Raw genomic sequence first — 17,557 nt, forward strand, 5'->3', positions numbered from 1 at the left:
CCCTATGCTGTACTTTCATCCCTGTGACTTACTCTACAACTGGAAGTTTGTACCTCGTAATCCTCTTCCCCCATCTTGCCATCCCTGCACATCCTTGCACACGATTTTGCTTTTGAACACCTATTTTAAATTTTTTTAAGTAATCCCAAGGTGGGGCTTGAACTCACCACCCCGAGATCAGGCGTCCCGCGCTCCCCCCCGCCTTACCCCATCTCACATTTTTCACGTTACTTGCACCCACGCGTGTGTATTGAATTGTCCACAATTTTACCAGCTGCGGAACTTCGTGCCTCCAGCACCACACGGACCGCGCCCTGCCACAGTCCCCAACCCCCGGCAGCCACGCCTCCGTCCTCCACTTCTAGAATGTTCTCATCTCAAAAATGCAGCGTGTGACCCGCTGGCACCGGCCTGTTTTCACTCCGCACACTCCGGATTTTAAAACTTCCTCGACTGGGAGGGCGCAGGGCGGACCTACCTGTAGCCACACTTTTCTCCCAGCTGTCACGACCCGACGTGACCGCTGTGCCTCAGTGTCCACATCTGTCAAGTGGGGAGAAGGGAGCCGCCCCCGCCCCGCCCCGCCCCGCCCTGCCCCCGAGGCGCGCAAACGGCAAGGGCAGCCCGGGAACCAGATGCCCGCACGCGGGACCGGGCCCCTGCATCGCTTTGTGACGTCACTCACGGTTGCCATGGCAGCAGCCAATCACGTCTGCCCGGCTGTGCCGTCTGGCCCCGCCCCGCTTGCTGGTGATTGGAGGAGGCGTTGCCTCACGCGCTCCACGGACCAATGGGGACGCGGTCCAGGCGCGGGGCGCGGACGGGCCCAGGTCCCGCGTCGCCCGCAGTGAGCCTGGCCTCTCCAGGTACAAGCTGCGGCCTGGGACGCCTTCGCGGCCGTTGTCCGAAGCGCCCCCTTTGCAAACACCCACAAAAGGGAGGCTAATGATTTTATTTCTTGAGGGGCCCGGTTCCCCTGTCTATGGAAGATGCCAGAAGCTCGCAGGGTGGGGATGCTGTGGCCCTCGCCCCCTCCTGAAGTTCTCCCCCTGAGATAAGAGCGGGGGGGGTGGGGGGCACACCGTTGCTCTGTCGTGTGGACGGTTACTTGGGGCCCCGCAGGCAGGCGGGGGCGGTGCTCTAGGCTGCGCACTGCGCAAGCTGAGGGTGCTCGACCCTCTCCCCAGAATCACCCGCCGGGGCAGGACCGGGCGGCCCCTGCGTGCTGGCAGGTGAGCTAGTCCGCGGCTGCCGCGTGCTAACAAATGGGCCCCGGCCAAGGGCCCCGAAGCCGGTACTCACGCGTCCTCCCGTCACCGTTTCTGCGGCCTAGGCATTCAGAAGCGGGGTGGCTGCCGAGCCTCGTGAGGTTCAGGTCTGCACGCGGGCCCGTGCGGCTGCCTGGTCTGAAGGCCCGGCTGGGGCTGCAGGACCCGCTCCCGGGAGACCCCGGGGCTGCTGGCTGCTGGCGGGGCTCGGGCCCTGACCGCGCCCCGGGGCCCCTCCAAGCACTGCCTGAGCGTCCTCAGGGCCCAGCCGCGCCCTCGCCCCCAGCAGCGCCCCCAGAGGCCGCCAGGTCCCTGGGAGACAAAGGCCAGGCCTGGTCCCCGTACAGGGTCCCCACGGCGGCGAGGTTGGCACCTGCCCCTTCTGGGCCGGGGGGTCTCACTCCAGGTCTCCGGCTGGCTGGGGGGGTCCGCTGTGGGGGTGTCACTGGCCCAGGCCTGGCCAGTGGGCTTCCCCAGCGACTTTTGCGCACCTAGGGAGGCTTTGGCCCCTTCCCCCCTAGGGTGCTGAGAGCTCGCTCGCCAGCCCGGGCCCTGTCACCAGGCCGCAGGAGCCCGCTGTCCAAACAAGAGACGGGGAGGGCGGGGAAGAGGGGAAGAGCGTGGCAGGGGAGCCCTGTGGGTCACCCGAACGCACATGCAGCCGCGCCTGCATCAGGAGCCAGCCCTTCACGTTGCTCCTCACAGTTAGGAGGGGTTCCTGTCATTTGTAACACGATGCCATCGACAGGGGAATGGCGGGTTCACAACATGTCCCCCACCCACAGGCACGTCCCGGCCGCCAGCAGGAGCGAGGCCCCCACTCCGCCCTGTGGACGGACCCCAGCCCCCGGCGCTCAGGGAGGGAACCACAGGAGGCCCCACAGGGCGTGAGTCCACGTGTGTGACACGTGCAGGACAGGCTCGTCCACGCACGAGGAGGGGGCTCAGGGGGGCCAGGGGCTGGGGGGGAACAAAGGGAGGTGACGGCTGATGGGAGGGCAGTTTCCTTTGGACTCATGGAATGTTCTGGAACTAGATAGAGGCGATGGTTGCACAACATGGTGAATGCACTCAGTGCCACTGGGTTGTGCACTTTAAAATCGTTAATTGCAGGTTATGTGAATTTCTCATCAATAATAATAATAATAAAAGGACAAAAGGCCCAATGTCAGCACCCGGTGTTCGCCCTCTCCCTGCGCCGTCCTCTTCCACCCACACTGCCCCCCTCCCTGCGTCTCCACCTGCCCTTCCAGTTCCTGCCCCTGTTTTACACAGAACAATTTCTCCTCCCACGTCAGGCCACACAAGGCCCGTGGCCTCCCCACCCTCCGTGGCCTCCCCAGGCCCTAAATGCCCTCTGCCTTCATCCCGCCCCTGCGAGGGAAGCCCGAGGCCGACCTCCACGCGTGCAGAAACACGCCCAGGCACGTGGGGGGGCGGGGGGGTGACGGGGGGCAAGGTCACGGGAATGGCTTCCTTCTCTTCTAGGGGAGCACAAGTGTGGGTAAACGGAAAAGAACCAGCTGGCCCTGTGACCTCCCGGCGAGCGCTGTGGCTCTGTCCTTTTGCAATTTGTCACAAATCGGTGGCGTCCACATTTTACTTTTGGAATTGATGGTAAATAGTTCAAAAGGGAAAGCCCTGCTTGGAAGGTGTCCAGGCCCCGCACGGTCCATCCCCCAGCGGGCCGTCCCCCCGTAGGCAGGTGCGCCCCCGGGGCAGGGGGTCCTCAGCAGGCTGTGGAGGACCCCGCGTGGTGCTGCGGCTCCGTCTGAGGGGCGCCCCTACACCCGGTGGCTTCTCTCCTGATGGACGTGGCAGGGGCCCCCACCAAGGGACGATGACAGGGACAGTCATGGGCTCACGCTGCGTGAGGTGCTGCGTGGGCACCGGACACCCTGCTTCTCCCAAAACCGTCTCTTTGCATCTTTGTTGCTTTTTCCCCCGATTCCAAAGGAAAGGTGCTTTTAGAAATTCCGCATCAGGCCTGTCAATGCTTCAGTTTCTATCTGTAAAGCGGGTCTCCCCCCAGCACTGCGATATCGGGGGTCCCGGGCGCTGGGGGCGCCGAGCAGCCTCCCTGGGCCCACCCACCACCTGCTGGGAGCCAGCAGCACCCCCAGCCTGACAACCACAGAGGTCCGGAGCCATCGCCTGGGGTCCCTGGGGCGGCACCCCCTCAGGAAGGCCTAAGGATGAGCTCATTTTATAAAGAAAACTAACAATATCATATCACACGCTTAAAAAATTCTCCACCTCCACAGGTGTGCACCGGGCATGTTCCCATGAGTTCCTCCCATGCACGTGCACACCTGTACTGGGGGGCAGGGGAGCCGGCTCAGGACCCCCCACCTCGGCAGCCATTTAGGCTTTTTTCATGATGGATCCCCCCAGGGCGGGGGGTGTTGACAATGCAGATTCCGAGGCTGGCTGTCCCAGAGAATCACACTGCTGGGACACGTCCCCCTTCTACAGACAGGGAAACTGAGGCTCGGCTGTGCCTGTCAGGGTCACCCTGCCCGGGGTGGAGTGGTTGCTCGACGAGCCCCCCGCACACCCGGGCTGTGCCCTGTCGCCAGTGCTGCCGGCCTCGACACCTACTTTCCGCCCTCATTCTGGTCCCCTCGGAGTCCAGTCTCTGTGTCCCTGCTTCCTCTATGGTCACCTGCTGACATCAGCTCCCTGTCGCCTGCCGAGTCACCTCCCTCCCCCCGGGGAACCTGACCTGGAGGACTTAAAACCCCATCTCCTACTAGTCAGGTTTCCCCAACCCCAAGGTGTCAGATCTCAGGCACCCCCGTATTCTGCTTGTCTGCTGGCCACGTCCTTCCTGAATCCGGGTCTCTCGGGAGGACCCCGCACAGCAGCCCCCGCGCTCCACCAGCCCCAAACTGTCGCTGAGGGGCCGGACCACACCACGGGGGCCCTGCAGGCTGCGGGTCCCCTCCCGGCCCAGACACCCCCTTCCTTACAGCTCGGGCACCGAGCAGTCGTCACCCGCTTCAGCTCTCTGGCCATGGCGCGACCCCACTCTCGCTCGGGTTCCTGGGGACCCGGCCCTTCCGGCTCCACCACAAAGGGCAGTGGGCTCAGAGCCCGCCGGCCTGAGTGTCCCCCTGCTAATGCGTCTCGAACTGCACAAGGGAGGCAGACGCCAGGCTACAGAGTCAGCTTCTCTTTAATGAAAAAGGAGCAAAGCCAAAGAGAAGTGGGGGTTGAACAGGCAAGGACCCCCAGCTCCTAGGCTGCCCCTAGGGACACCCCTCTGGGGAGACAGCAGAAGCGGGACTGGGGCTGGGGACCCGGTCACCTTGCAGGGGGCACTAGATGCTCTGCAGCATGTGAAGAGCGTGGACAAGGCGCGGGCGGGCTTGTGGGGCGCAGCCGGGGCTCTGCAGGGCGCCCCGGGGGTAGGAGGTGCGGGGCTGGCCGTCCTCCCAGACCGTGAGCCGCAGCTCCTTGCCGCCGCCGCCACTCAGCACCAAGTGAGCCCTGTCGCCCCTGCCGCTGATCTGCGGGGGGTGGTGGTGAGGAGCCGGGTCAGGGAGGGAGGGCCCCCACGCGGCCCCCCGAGGACCAGGGCACCCCGGCGCTCACCTGCACCGTCCCGTCGCTGAAGAGCAGCAGCAACGCCCGCTCGGACACAAGGAAGCGCAGCAAGCAGAGGTTGGGGGCCGCTGGGGGGGGCGAGGGCCGGGACCCCTCCTGCAGACAGGCCCAGCCACGCGGTCTCAGGGGAGTAGGGGGCCCCACCTGGCCCGCCCCACCTGGCCCGCCCGCCCCGTCTTACCTGGCTCACCTGGCGCACACGCCGCCGTAGGCAGCAGGTGAAGAGCCGGAGGACGGCCAGCTTGGCGGCCAGCGGGCGGGGCACGTCCCTCGGGGTGAACGTTTCCAGCTTCCCCCGGCCGGGCACGTAGCACACTCGGCTGGGGATGGGGTGCGGGGTGGTGCCGGCCGTCACGGGCTCTCCCCTGGGCCCTCGACGCCCGCGGACAGCCCCCCAGCTGTGCCCCTCGGACCAGGATTTGAAGGCTGGCCCCGTCCACACCTCCGCCCCGCGGAGCCCGTCCATCCTGAGATCCTGGCCCCAAGCCCATCCCTTTGCCATCGTCCCACCTGGCCTCGTGGCCACTCTGACCTCCCAAGTCCAGCACCAGCCCCCTTGCGTCCTTCAGCCACCACCCCGGCCACTGCCATTCCCTGCCTGACTAGGCCAACCACCTGCCTGCGGTCCCTTGTGTCACTCCTACCAGAAAGGTCACGTTAGAAGTGTGACTTGGGGACATTTGGGGGACTCAGTGGATGAGCATCTGCATCGGGTTCCCCGCAGGGAGCCTGCTTCTCCTCTGCCTGTGTCTCTGCCTCTCTCTCTGTGTCTCTCATGAATAAATATAAAGATTTTTTTTAAAAGATTTTATTTATTTATTCATAGAGACACAGCTAGAGAGAGAGAGGCAGAGACACAGGCAGAGGGAGAAGCAGGCTCCACGCAGGGAGCCCAACGGGGGACTCGATCCCGGGTCTCCAGGATCACACCCTGGGCTGCAGGCGGCGCTAAACCACTGCACCACCGGGGCTGCCCTCTCACGAATAAATAAATAAAATCTTTAAAAAAAAACGCGACTTGGACCCACCCTTCACGTCCTCGCTGCCTCCCCACCTCACTCCGCTCCTCAAACCCACCAGGCTGGGCCCCATGTCGGGAGCTTTGCACGTGCTGTTCCCGGACCTCAGATGCTGTTCCTGATGGGCTCCTTCTCACCTTCCATGTCTCGCCTGAGTGTCACTTCTTCAGAAAGCCCCTCCACTACCAGGCAGGCCGGGGGTCACCTCCACCTGCCCCCCATCGGTCACCTCACCCAGCTCATTGCCTTCGCAAATCCGCCTCCTGAAATCTCCTGGGTCATTGGCGTAGCGCCGCGTGGGGCCCAGCAGGCAGCCCGTGCCCACAGGCGTGCATGTTACTAAGTGCTCGAGGGAGGGGCGCAGAAAGATGGGAGGGTGGACAGGAGCCCCATCACTTACTCCCCCGGGGGGCGCAGGGCCATGTGCGTGCCATCCCGAAGCAGGACACCGCTGCCCCCATCCGACAGCTGGTAGCCGAAGCCGTACTTGCTGGAATAATCCACCCACTTGGGGGCCCAGAGGATGGGCCACCGCTCTCCTGGGGGATCCTGTGTGGCTGGGTAAGGGGTGTCAGGGGGGTCTGGCGGAGGAACGGTGGAAACCCAGAGCATAAAACAGAAGAATAAGAGAATCCAACTGGATCCCATGAGAAAGAAGAGGCTCCAAGGACAGCGAGCGGGGGGGGGGGGGGGGGGGGGGGACAGGCCCCGGGGGAGGGGGGGTGGATGAGAAAGGAAGAAGGGCAGGGGTTGCCAGACTCTGGGGAGCAGGATGGTGTCACTGTGCCCTGAAGCCTCCCTCAGCTCTGTCCACCCACCCAGGGGAGCCCCAGAAATACGCAGGGTCCCTGGACAGAGCAGGACGCTGTGCTCGGACGTCAGGAGGAAGGCGGCCCCCGGGGCGGCGCTGGGTTCCTACCTGGGAGGCCCGGGTCCAGGCAGAGCCGCAGGTTTCTGATGGCCACCTCCACCTCCTGCCTCTGGCTCCCCTTGGGCCCTGGGTGGGGAGGGGGACGGGCAGGCCTGGACCCCCACCGCGACGCCCCCCACCAGCCCTGCCCCAAACTGCTGAATCTGGGAAAACTTTCTCTTAAACCCAGAAGGATTCCGGCCACGCCTCCTGCTTTACAGGTGTGAAAGCTGAAGGCAGGGAGGGAGCACGACCCTGGCGAGGCCCAGTGATCGCCCCCAGGACCTCGATACCCTCGCTCCCCACCTGCAGCCCCTAGGATGGAGTGTCCGCTCACCCGCTGGGTCGCTCCTGAGGGTCCCGTGGGTGAGCAGGTGGACGGGGACCTCCAGGTGGGGAGCCCCTGTGTCCAACAGGGTGGCCTGGGGAAGAAGCAGGGGTGAGGGGAGGCCCTGGCCCCCACCAGAGCCCAGAGGTAGGTGAGAGGCTCCATCCTCTCGCTTGGGAGACCCCCCCGACTCTCCCCTCCGCGCAGTCCTGCTGTGAGAATGTGCTCCACGAGCCTCCAGCCTCCTCTGCCCGGAGCCCTCACCTCACTGCCCCACTCCATGGGGTCAGGATCTGATCCACCTTCTCCTGGACCCGAGGCCTCGCTAGCCGTGATGGGGCCTGAGGGAAGCACAAGGCTTTTCGGGAGGCGAAGCCTGACCCCCCAACATCCTCCTCTGCCATCGCTGGGGAGCGGTAGAGCAGGTGGGAGGACTGACAGGTGCTGAGACGCGAGCCGGCCAGGCAGGTGGACGCAGGCGAGGGGTGGGCGGGTGCTACTCACAGAGGGGCCGGCACTGGGGCAGGAGCAGCCGGCCCACCTTCCGGAAGAGCCTGCCCAGAGGCTGGGGCACGGTGAAGAAGGGTGGGCTGTAGCAGGAGCGGGCTGGCAGCCGGTCCGGGGTGAAACCCTTTGGGGGGGCCCACGGGGTCAGCACCCGGCGCAGGCCGCCTGGCCTCTGAGCCCTGCCATCCCAGGGCGTGCCCCACCCGTCGAACAGCACACACCTGGGTGAAGAAGTCGTCCTGCAGCAGGTGGTCCAGGCTGGGCCGTTCCGCTGGGTTGGGCGCCAGCAGGCGGGCGATGAGGCGGCGCGCGTTGGGTGACAGGTGGGCGGGCTCGGGGTAGCGGCCGTCTCGGATGTTTTGGTACATCTCGGGCAGGGGAGCCACCATGAAGGGAGGGGTGCCAGTCAGCACTGTGTACCTGACCCGGGGGGTGGGGGGCAGGATCCTGAGTGCCTGCTTGCATCTGTCCTCGGTGTCCAGGCTTGGCGCACACCTACCTTTGCACACCTGGCCATACCCACCCCACTCTCCTACTCTGCACAGGCTTTGCATCCACTTCTCCATACCCGCCCTACATCTGCTCCCACCTGGCCACTCCGGTCTACCCGATTGACACCACCAGATGTCTGTACACCTGCCTGCACCTGTATACACCTGCTTTTACCTTCCAGTCCTCTTTTACTCATATTTGCACCTGTCCCACTCCTGCATATACCTCAAAACTGTATGTGTATACCCAGACTGCCTGTGTGTCGACCACCTGCAAATACCTGTCCACACCTCTGTGCATGCTCAAACCTATCTTCCCTTGCACATACATGTCCCATATGCACTATTCATACCTGCACACCTGCATGATGGCAGGTGTGTGCCCCCACCTGCCCCACACCTGCACACGCCTGTCCACATCTGTCCTATGCACACTCTCACCGTCTGTTCCTTTCTATATACTTATGCCTGTCCTTACCTGTCCCGTGCATGCTTCCACCTGCCCACACCTGGCCCCACCTGGGTACTCCTGACCCTCTTCCCCAGGACCCACTCACATGATGCAGCCAAGAGCCCAGAGGTCTGACTGGCAGGAGTGCCCATTCCTGGAGATGACCTCCGGAGCCAGGAAGTTTGGGGTCCCGCAGAGCACTCTGGGAGGGGATAATGGGGGGCTCAGGAAGGCCGGGGCCCACAGGCCAATCTGGTCCTACTTGTGTCTCCGCAGAGAGACTGCTGAGAGCTGCTCACTTACCTGTGGCAGTGGCCCCCCGGGCCCACCCTGGCGGCCAGCCCCAGGTCTCCAATCTTTACCACCATGTTCTTGTTCAGGAAGAAGTTACCTGCCAGAGGGGAGGGGCTATGAGGGCAGAGCCACATCCCAGCGCCCCCCCACCCCCCCACGAGGACCCGTCTCCATGCTCACTGGGCTTCAGGTCACGGTGCACGATGCGCCGCTGATGCAGGTAGCGCAGCCCGCTGACCAGGCCCCGCAGGTAGTAGCGCACCTCGGGCTCCGTCAGAGTCTGCCGCGCCTCCAGAACGTGGGCCAGTGACTGCAGGTGACCGGCAGGGGGCGGCGGTGGCGGCAGCGCAAGGACACACAGGTGAACACAGGTACACTCAGGTGAGCCCAAGGAGGAATACAGTTCAGGTGGGCCCAGGTGGCCGCAGGTAAGTTTGAAAAGGGCCAGAGGATCCGCGATGAACCCAAAGTGGGTACATGCAGGGCACGGGGATGGGGTGAGCACAAGTGTGCTCAGGTGGGCATTACTGCCTTAAGGTGGTCCCACAGGGCCACAGATGCAGATGGGCCAATGAATAAACTGGGGATGAGTAGACACAAGCAAGTCAAGAGAGCCGAGATGGGCACAGGTGCATCAGGGATGAGCACAGATGGGCCTGGTGTGGACATGGGTGGAGACAGGTAAGTACAGAGAGTCAGGTGAGCACAGCAGACGCGGGGGGCGGGGGGGGGGGCTGCGGACAGAGGCATGCCGGCTCCCTCTGCACCCATCCCCCGCACCTGGCGGCTGCAGTACTCCAGCACCATGTACACGTTCTCGCGGTCGGCAAAGTGTCCGTGGAGGGCTACAATGTTGCGGTGCTTCAGGCGGCTGTGCAGGGCGATCTCCCGGTCCACCTGCAGGTGTGGCCCCACACGTCCGCCCGCGGCTCGGGCCCAGGGGCAGAGCCTCCACCCCGTGCAGGGGCCTCTCTGGGGACCGCCTGTGACCTGTGGGCCCCCGGGGCTCTCAAGGTCCGGCCTACCTTACCACGGGGGCGCAGTCGCCCGGCCGCGCCCCCAGCGCGAGGCACCACCTTGAGGGCAAACACGGCACTGGTGGACATGTCCATCAGCTTGTAGCAGCGGCTGAAGGCGCCCTGCCGGGAGGGGCGACCGGCTCAGCGCCGGCGTGCACAGGTGTGCGGACAGGTAGCCAGGCCTCTTCGTACACGTACAGACACACACACACACACACACACACACACACAGGAGATGCGCGGACGCACAGCTCACACCCTCATCCCTGCGTTCGCAGCCACAGGAACACAGGAAGGCACCACAGCACGCGGAACGCGACCCACTCCCCACCCGGACACAGAGACCGCAGGGTGCGGCGCACGTTCACATACGCACGCGGAGACCCCGCCACCGAGTTTCTACGAAGGCGGGATAGCGGTGACACGCGAGTGCACACCCGCACCCCGGGACGCACGGGGGGCCCCGCGCCCGCGCCCCCGTGCAGCACAGCCCGGCGCCCGACCCAGCCGCCCAACCCCAGACCCCAGCCTCGCAGAAGCAAAACCCGGGGGCGCCCCTGCTCGCCGGGGCCGCGACCGCGCGCGCACAGCCCGCCCTGCCCGGACGCCCCGCGCCCCGAGACCCTCGCCCGGACGCCTGGCGCGGGCCCCGCACCTTGCCGATGAGCTTCCCGCGCCTGTACACGCGCCCGGAGCTCGGGTCGCGCAGGAAGGCGGAGACCGGCGGGCGGGAAGTGCGCGGCCGCCGCGGCCCGGGCTCCATCCCTCCGGGCTCGGGGCGCAGCCTCGGCCCGACTCCCGCTGCTCTGGACCAGCGCCGCGGGGCCGCGTCTTATTGGCTGAGGGGGGCGGGGGGCGGGGGGCGGGGCCAGGCGCCCGAGGCGGCAGGTGTGCCGCGCGCCAGCCCTGCGCCTCCCGCCAGGCGGCGAAGTGTCAGCGTGCCCCTTTCCCTGAGCGGGAAACTGAGGTCAGAGAGATCGTCTCGTCCTCTCAGAAGCCCCAGGGAGCCGCGAGCGGAGAGGCTCTGGGGAGCAGTGGCGGGATCCAGAGGACAGGGAAGGAAGGCCGGGGCTGGTTGGGAAGGGAGGGAGGGCTGGGGCAGGGACCGGGAGGGCCCCGCTCGGTCGGGGTGTCATATACGGAGGACATTAGGCAGCGAGAGGGAACAGAATCAGGGGACCGGAGGGCAGACACGGGCGTGTGACTCCTGGCGGGGACACGTGGGCACCGTGGACCTACCGGGAACCCGCGGGGACATCTCTGAGCCACACGGCAGGCTGTTCCAGGCCCTTTCCCTGTGTCCTCTCATGTCACCCTTACATCAGTCCTGGGACACAGGAACTGGCCTTCTCCCCATTTTACAGGTGAGCGCACTGAGGCCTGGGGGGCGCAGGAGGGGCCAGGGCTGGACTGGAATCCAGGCGGCGGCTCTGGATGCCACAGTATTAATCCCTGAACGTTATATAACACGGAATGGGGAGGGATTAGCAGGGCTCCCTGTGGCTGGAATCAGGCCTTGGAATTTTACAAGAGATCAGATTTCGGAATCCGGCCCGGTCCTGCCGCCAGGGACGGGAAACACCTCCTGAGTTATCACATGTCCACCTGGTGTGTCCAACGGGGGCAACCGGGGCATGGGGGACTCTCAGGGGGCCACAGCGCAGGGGGCAGAGCAAGGCTCGGTTCCTTTGTGGAGAACGGGCCTTGGCACCGCAGCCAAGGTTTTGAGGTTGGCGTTGGGGGCCGCTGGCTGCAGCCCGGGAGCCCAAGATCCCTGCTGAAGGGCCTGGGCCATCGTGTCACCGTTGCCCTGAGATCTGCACTCCTCCCCCTGCGGGCTAATCCGGGCATCTGAGAAGCCCCTCCGGCATCAGCATGTGGAAGGTGCGCTGGGCTCCGCGGCCCGCAGGAGGACGGCGGGAGATCGCCCCGACTCAAGCACGGCCTTGCCTTCCGGGGGCCAGCGAGGGCGAGCCAGGCCCCTTGCGGGCAGCAGCTGGTCCCTGCATGGGGGGGCCGGCTTAGCCCCATGTTACCGGGGAGAAAACCCAGCCTCAGGCAGGCATATGCGAGCCCAGGATTGCTGGACTGCACTCCGAGTGCCGCCTGGAGCCCAGAGCCCCTGTCCACACCCCCACCCCACCCCACCCCACTGGGGGCCCTGGGAACCCCTGAGACCCTGGCCGGGAGCCTCACGGCCTGCGCGACAGCTGTACCGACCCCAGCTCTGCCCCCTCCCGGCCGAGCCTCTAGCACAGGCCCAGACCTCCTGTTCTCAGCTGCCCCTCAGCGAGGACCCCTCCCCAGCCACTCTAGGATGAAAATTAAATTACAGTAAAACAAAAAACACAACTGTCCATAGCAGCGTAACTCCCAACTGCTAAAAGGTGGGCGGACACACCCCAGGTGTCCATCAATGGATGCATAAACACAGCACAGTCCATGCACACCCTGGATACGACCTGGCCTCAGGGAGGAAGGGGCCCGACACCTGCCCCCACGTGGACGGACCCCGAGGACACCGGGCTCGGGGAGGGGACTCAGACCCAGAAGGACGCCTCCCGCAGGACCCCACTCCCAGGAGGTCCGCAGAGGACGCCTGTCCACAGAGACAAAGAGGAGGTGGTGGGAGCCAGGGGTGGGCAGGGATGGGGGTCAGTGCTTCCTGGGGACAGGTCTCCATGTGGGGAGATGGAAGGTTCTGGAGATGGATGGTTGCAGGACGGGGTGAGTGTGTTGCGTGCCACTGCCAGTGAAAAACACTTAAGATGGTAAATTTGTTATGTTTGCCACAACAACAAATGAAGAACATTTTAGATCCCCCCCGGTCCCCAAAGAAGGCACAGCATCAGGAGGTTACTAATACCCTCAATTTTACAGATGAACAAACTGAGGCCGTTTGCCTGGCAAGCAGAGGCGGGGTGGGAGGGGGCCCTGCCGACCCTCCCACGCTGCCCCTGCCCACGGTCCAGAGGCGGGGTGGTCTCGGGCTGGCCCCCAGCCCGACCTCCCCCCTCGTCCCCGCCGAGCCCCAGGCTCCGGGCCGCAGGTTTGCTTTCCGTCTCGTCTACTCCTCCACTGACCTGAGATAACTCCCCAGACTCAGCACATTTCCTGGGAGAAATGCGGGAAGCTTCGCTCAAAATACCTGCCGCAGGTGGAGGGGGCGGCAGAGAGCCAGGCCTCCCTGGGGAGGCTCACACGGCAGGGGCGGGGGAGGCGCCAGAGGGAGAGCACGGGGCTTGAGCTCCGTCTGTCCGTCTGTCCGGCCTCCTGGCCTGGGAAAGGCCCGCGTGGTGAGCGCGCCCCACCCGCAGCTCCTCGGGGACAGCCGAGAGCTCAGAAACCCCATGACTGCGGCTATGCGCTGCGTCCACACGTCCACACCGGCCCAGCGCTGAGGGGGAGGCTAGACTTGGCTCCCCCGCCCCAGGACAAAACTTTGCCCTTGCCTCTCCCAGCCTCACAGCCTCTGCGGCTCCTTCTAGAAGCACTGCCCTCTCTCGTCCCTCGTCCTTCCCGACACCCCTCTGCAGGCTTTTCCCCCACCCTTCTTCCAAGTCTCTCCGGTTATCCTTCGAGGCTCCTCTTCCTTCTCTCAGGGTCTGTAGCTGGGGGCCTGGGGCCCTGTCCCTTTTTTTCACTTCCCTTGACCTCATCCAGGCCAGCAGGACACTGAAGCAGGACACGTGTCTCTCCTCCTATATCTGGGTCTGGGCTCTGCCGAAAATCGGAGCCTGAAGCAAGGGTTTGGTGCAGTGGGTTGTTTTGTAGAGCAGGGGTGAGGGGTTGGGGAGGAGCGGGCAGGGTGGGCCCTGGTCAGCCCCGTGGGTCCCTAAGGAGCTGGACACGACATTCCTCAGGACTGTCCGCCCATGAGGAAGACGAGGGGCGTGTCAGCCCCCTGGCCGCCCCCTCCCTGACCAGGGCCTCCCCACTGGACGCCGTCTCATCCACCCAGGTCGGAATGGCTGTGGCGGGCGGTCCGTGCTGCCACTGGGAGAGCATCGGAGCACACAGGTGGGATGGCAGGTGCCCGCGGGTGGTGCCTCGACCTCCCTCCAGGGACACGGATGCACCCTGGCTGTGTGCAAGGCGCTGCTCGAGCCTCAGGCCCGGCCAGATTTCCACACGAATCATCTGTATTTCATCTGCTTGGGTCTTTTTTCCAATTATGAGAAAAGTAGCTCAACGTCATGGAAGTCCTGGGTGAGATCCTGGGACAGAAAAAGGAAACTAGCTAAAAACACACACGTGGTGAATGCACACGAAGTTGGGAGTTGGCTCACGGAATAGGAACTGCTAATACGTTAATTAGTCGTCGCGGTGAGCCCGCGCCAGCGCCTGAGCCGCCACAGCAAGCGTCCGTTTCCTGAGGCTGTTGTAACAAATCACCACAGAGTCTGTAGCTTTAAAAAAATCACCCGTTTATCAACCTCACGTGGTGAAGTTGGGAGTCCTAAAACCCAGGCGTGGACAGAGCTGGTCACCCCTCGTCCCCCGGGGCCCCAGGGAGACCCCCTCCTGCCCCCCATCTTCCAGAGGCGCCCCCTCCTGGCCCGCGGCCGCTCCTCCGTCCTCACCGCCAGCAGCGCAGGGTCTGCCGGTCTCTGGGGCTCCCCCCTGGCCTCCCTCTTGGGGGACCCCCAGGAACCCAGGGTCACCCCCACCTCAGGGCCTGGACCAGGTCCCCTCCGCCGCAGGAGGCGACACATCCCAGGTCCTGGAACGAGGATGGGGACATCTTGGGGGGACTGGATCACACCACTGATGACAAAGTGCAGACAGAAACTCTCTAACATCTTTGCAACTTTCTGTAAATCTAAAATTTTTTCCAAAATAAGATTTTACTTAAAAAAAAAAAAAATCAGAATCAGAAGGTCAGGCAGAAAAAAAAAAAAAAAAAAGAAGGTCAGGCAGCCCGGGTGGCCCAACGGTTTAGTGCCGCCTTCGGCCCAGGGCGTGACCCCAGGGTCCCGGGATCGAGTCCCACGTCGGGCTCCCTGCGTGGAGTCTGCTTCTCCCTCTGCCTGTGTCTCTGCCTCTCTGACCTCTCTGTGTGTCTCTCATGAATAAATAAATAAAATCTTAAAAAAAAAAAGAAAAAGAAGGTCATTCCAAGAAATTCAAACAGAACCTATAAGGCAGCCCCTGGGTCACAGGCGACCGCGCCCAGGATCACGGTGGGCCGCAGCAGGGGTGCTCCCGTCCACCTCCTGCCTCAACTTAGGTAACGCGCACCCTTTTCCTCTTCTGGAAATGGCACCATGTCATGCATAACTTTCTTGATTTTTGTCACCCGACCCTTGGGTGACTGGCCGGGCTGTAGGGAGTCCGCCGCCCTGCCCCCTGGGCTCCCCCCGCAGACCCCCTTGGGTGCTCCCTGGGCCTCCAGCCCCCTGGCCTTGTCTGCGCCGCTCGGCCTGCAGAGAAACCCGTGCCTCACACCCTGTCCTGCCCCGCTGCCCCCCACCTCCGGGTCCCCAACCCAACCCGACACCCCCTCCAGAAGGAAGCCAGGACGCCCATTCAGACAGGGTGGGAAGCGGTCCCCGTGCCCCCAGGTCCTGCTGCCGGCGGCTGTGCCACTCTGCACCTCACTGTTCAGGCCCGGCAAGTGGGCGCCACGGTTCACCCCTGGGCAGCTCCAGGGAGCCAGGGTTCTGGGCCAGGGGTGGCAGGAGCCTCCCTGCAGTGTCCTCGGGAGGACCAAGTGTCCCAGGGACCATGTGGCCGGCCTGAGGGATCACAGGAGGCCCGGGGTGGGGGCAGGTGGAGGCCACGGGGTGTTCACGAGCGCATCTCCTGAGGCCCAAGGCTGCAGGAGCCCCGCTGACCTACATCTGGGGGGCCTATGTCCACCAGATCCCCCGGCCCCGCCTCGGGTAGGGGTCCGCACCCCCGCCTGTTGGGGGCCTGAGCCAGGGCACCGCAGAGGGGGGCCGAGGGGCGGCCCACCCGGAGTCCCCGCTGCGTAAGCACCCCTCCACCTGCGCGAGGGTGCGGAGCTGCGCTCTTGGCCTCCTTCTCTGGGAATCTGCTGAGTCCAGCTGAGCTGCGGCCAGAGGACAGAGGAGGGAGGCCGGGCCCGAGGGGGCGCGGGGGGGGGGGGCGGGCAGGACTCTGTATCTTCGCCTCATCCCGGTCTGGCACGAAGTTCCATCCCCAAGGTGCCGGGGCCCAAGCGGCAGTGACGGCTGTATGCACCTTGCCCTGCACCCCTCCTCCCTGCGCAGGGCTCCCCGCAGGACTCAGCGACCCGGGTCCCCTCCTGGCAGCGGGCAGGGACTGCTGGCTGCAGGCACCCCGGGAGGCTTGGAGCACTACATGCAGTGCCCGCGGGTGCAGGACCTGCTGTATACTCTGTATACAGGGTATACCTGCTGTATACCCTGCAGAGCAGTGTCCCCGAGTGCATTTCGACGGGGCCCGGCGCCTGCTGTATGCACAGCCCGCGGAGCCCAGGCCGCGGCTCGGGCCGAGATCGCCCACTTGGTGGAGCTCTTGAGCCAAGCCCGGCTCTGAGCCGCCGCCCTCAGGCCCCAGGCCGCTGCTCGGTACACAGTAGGTGCTCAGCGGAGGTGCCTGCCGCAGCCGTCCCCGCCCGCCCTCCTGCCACCCTTTCTCAGGCCCTGTCCCCCCACCCTCGGCTTCAGCTCTCCTAGGTCACCGCCTGCCTCTGTCAAGGGGGATGCGGGGCAGGCTCTCCCGCCCCTTCCCCGCCCGCCCCGCCCGCGCCCACGCCCCGTGACCTCAGCCATCCTGCGAACACCCAGTGTGTCAAGGGCACCCGCCCGGCTCTCCGCGGCCAGACTCGGCCCTGCTCACGGCCCACGGGCCGTGGAGGCAGGGAGGAGGCAGCAGCCACCCGGGGCTGGCCCCTGTGCGGGCCCTGAGGGTGGAGGTGAGGGGCGTCCAGTAGGGAGCCGAGTGTACGGCTGGTGCCCACAGGTCCCATGGGCGCCGCGGTGGGGCGGGAGGGGTGCGGCGGGAGCTCGGCCTGAGCTGCTGGGGAGGGAGGTGCCTGTTGGCTGAGGGGGGCAGGCTGCGGGGGCCGGGGGGCAGGCTCAGGGGTCACTGTGGGTGGCGCTGGGTGGGGGGAGACCCCCACCGCGGCCAGCTGGAGCACCCCCTCCCGCCCCCCGGGCCTCCCATCCCTCGGCCCCTCTCTGACCCACTGATTCTCACCTCAGGGCCTTTGCACCTGCCGCCTCCTCTCTGTGGCAATGGGCTCTTCAGTGAGGGCCGTCCCGACCCCATCCCCATCTGCAGTGGCCTCGGGTGCTCTGGTCAAAGGGAGGACTCCACCCCTCCAGGCGGCGGCCTCCCTCAGCCTCGCTACGGGCCTGCTCAGCTGTGCCCGCACACAGTAGGTGCTCAGGACATGCCGCGTGAATAAGTGGCTCCGAGGGGCCTGGCTCTGAGCTGCTCCAGGAGGGCCCACGGGGCTGGACAGCCCCTTCCCCTCCCCACCCCGTGCTCAGGGCTCCACACCCCACAGCCGGCTGGAGGAGGGGGCAGGCAAGCTGAACCTGCGCTTGCAGGGGGCCAGAGGGGCGGTCCACTCGCCGTCCCCTTGCTGTCCCCACCCCCTCAACCCCCCTGTCAGGGGCATCATGGGCAACGGCGAGGAGTGCCAGGGGTGAGCAGAGGGGCACCTG

At 65.2% G+C, this 17,557-nt stretch overlaps 1 protein-coding gene and 1 long non-coding RNA gene across 4 annotated transcripts; one reads left to right on the top strand and one right to left on the bottom strand.

Annotated features, from left to right (window-relative positions):
* Positions 1-798: 798 nt before the first annotated feature.
* LOC144290970 (uncharacterized) lies at positions 799-5,854 on the top strand. 2 transcript variants are annotated; one of them, XR_013358444.1, is made up of 4 exons: positions 799-1,007; positions 2,054-2,165; positions 2,757-2,885; positions 5,704-5,854. It is a non-coding gene; the product is annotated as an uncharacterized LOC144290970 (long non-coding RNA). The 2 variants fall into 2 exon arrangements; XR_013358443.1 differs by having other exon boundaries at positions 2,054-2,155.
* Positions 4,429-10,690, bottom strand: PLK5 (polo like kinase 5 (inactive)). 2 transcript variants are annotated; one of them, XM_077860700.1, is made up of 15 exons: positions 10,552-10,690; positions 9,903-10,016; positions 9,658-9,774; positions 9,058-9,187; positions 8,887-8,974; positions 8,690-8,785; positions 7,863-8,061; positions 7,639-7,765; positions 7,399-7,475; positions 7,144-7,228; positions 6,816-6,893; positions 6,297-6,477; positions 5,059-5,197; positions 4,866-4,973; positions 4,429-4,780 (listed from the first exon to the last, which is right to left on the bottom strand). In XM_077860700.1, exons 1-15 carry the CDS (start codon positions 10,657-10,659, stop codon positions 4,592-4,594), a joined length of 1,836 nt encoding a protein of 611 aa, XP_077716826.1. In that variant the 5' UTR covers positions 10,660-10,690; the 3' UTR covers positions 4,429-4,591. The 2 variants fall into 2 exon arrangements, with proteins under 2 accessions (XP_077716826.1, XP_077716827.1); XM_077860701.1 differs by having other exon boundaries at positions 9,658-9,722; positions 10,552-10,566.
* Between the last annotated feature and the right edge of the window lie 6,867 nt (positions 10,691-17,557).

The sequence above is a fragment of the Canis aureus genome, chromosome 19 (assembly GCF_053574225.1).
Source record: "Canis aureus isolate CA01 chromosome 19, VMU_Caureus_v.1.0, whole genome shotgun sequence".
NCBI classification, from domain to species: domain Eukaryota; kingdom Metazoa; phylum Chordata; class Mammalia; order Carnivora; family Canidae; genus Canis; species Canis aureus.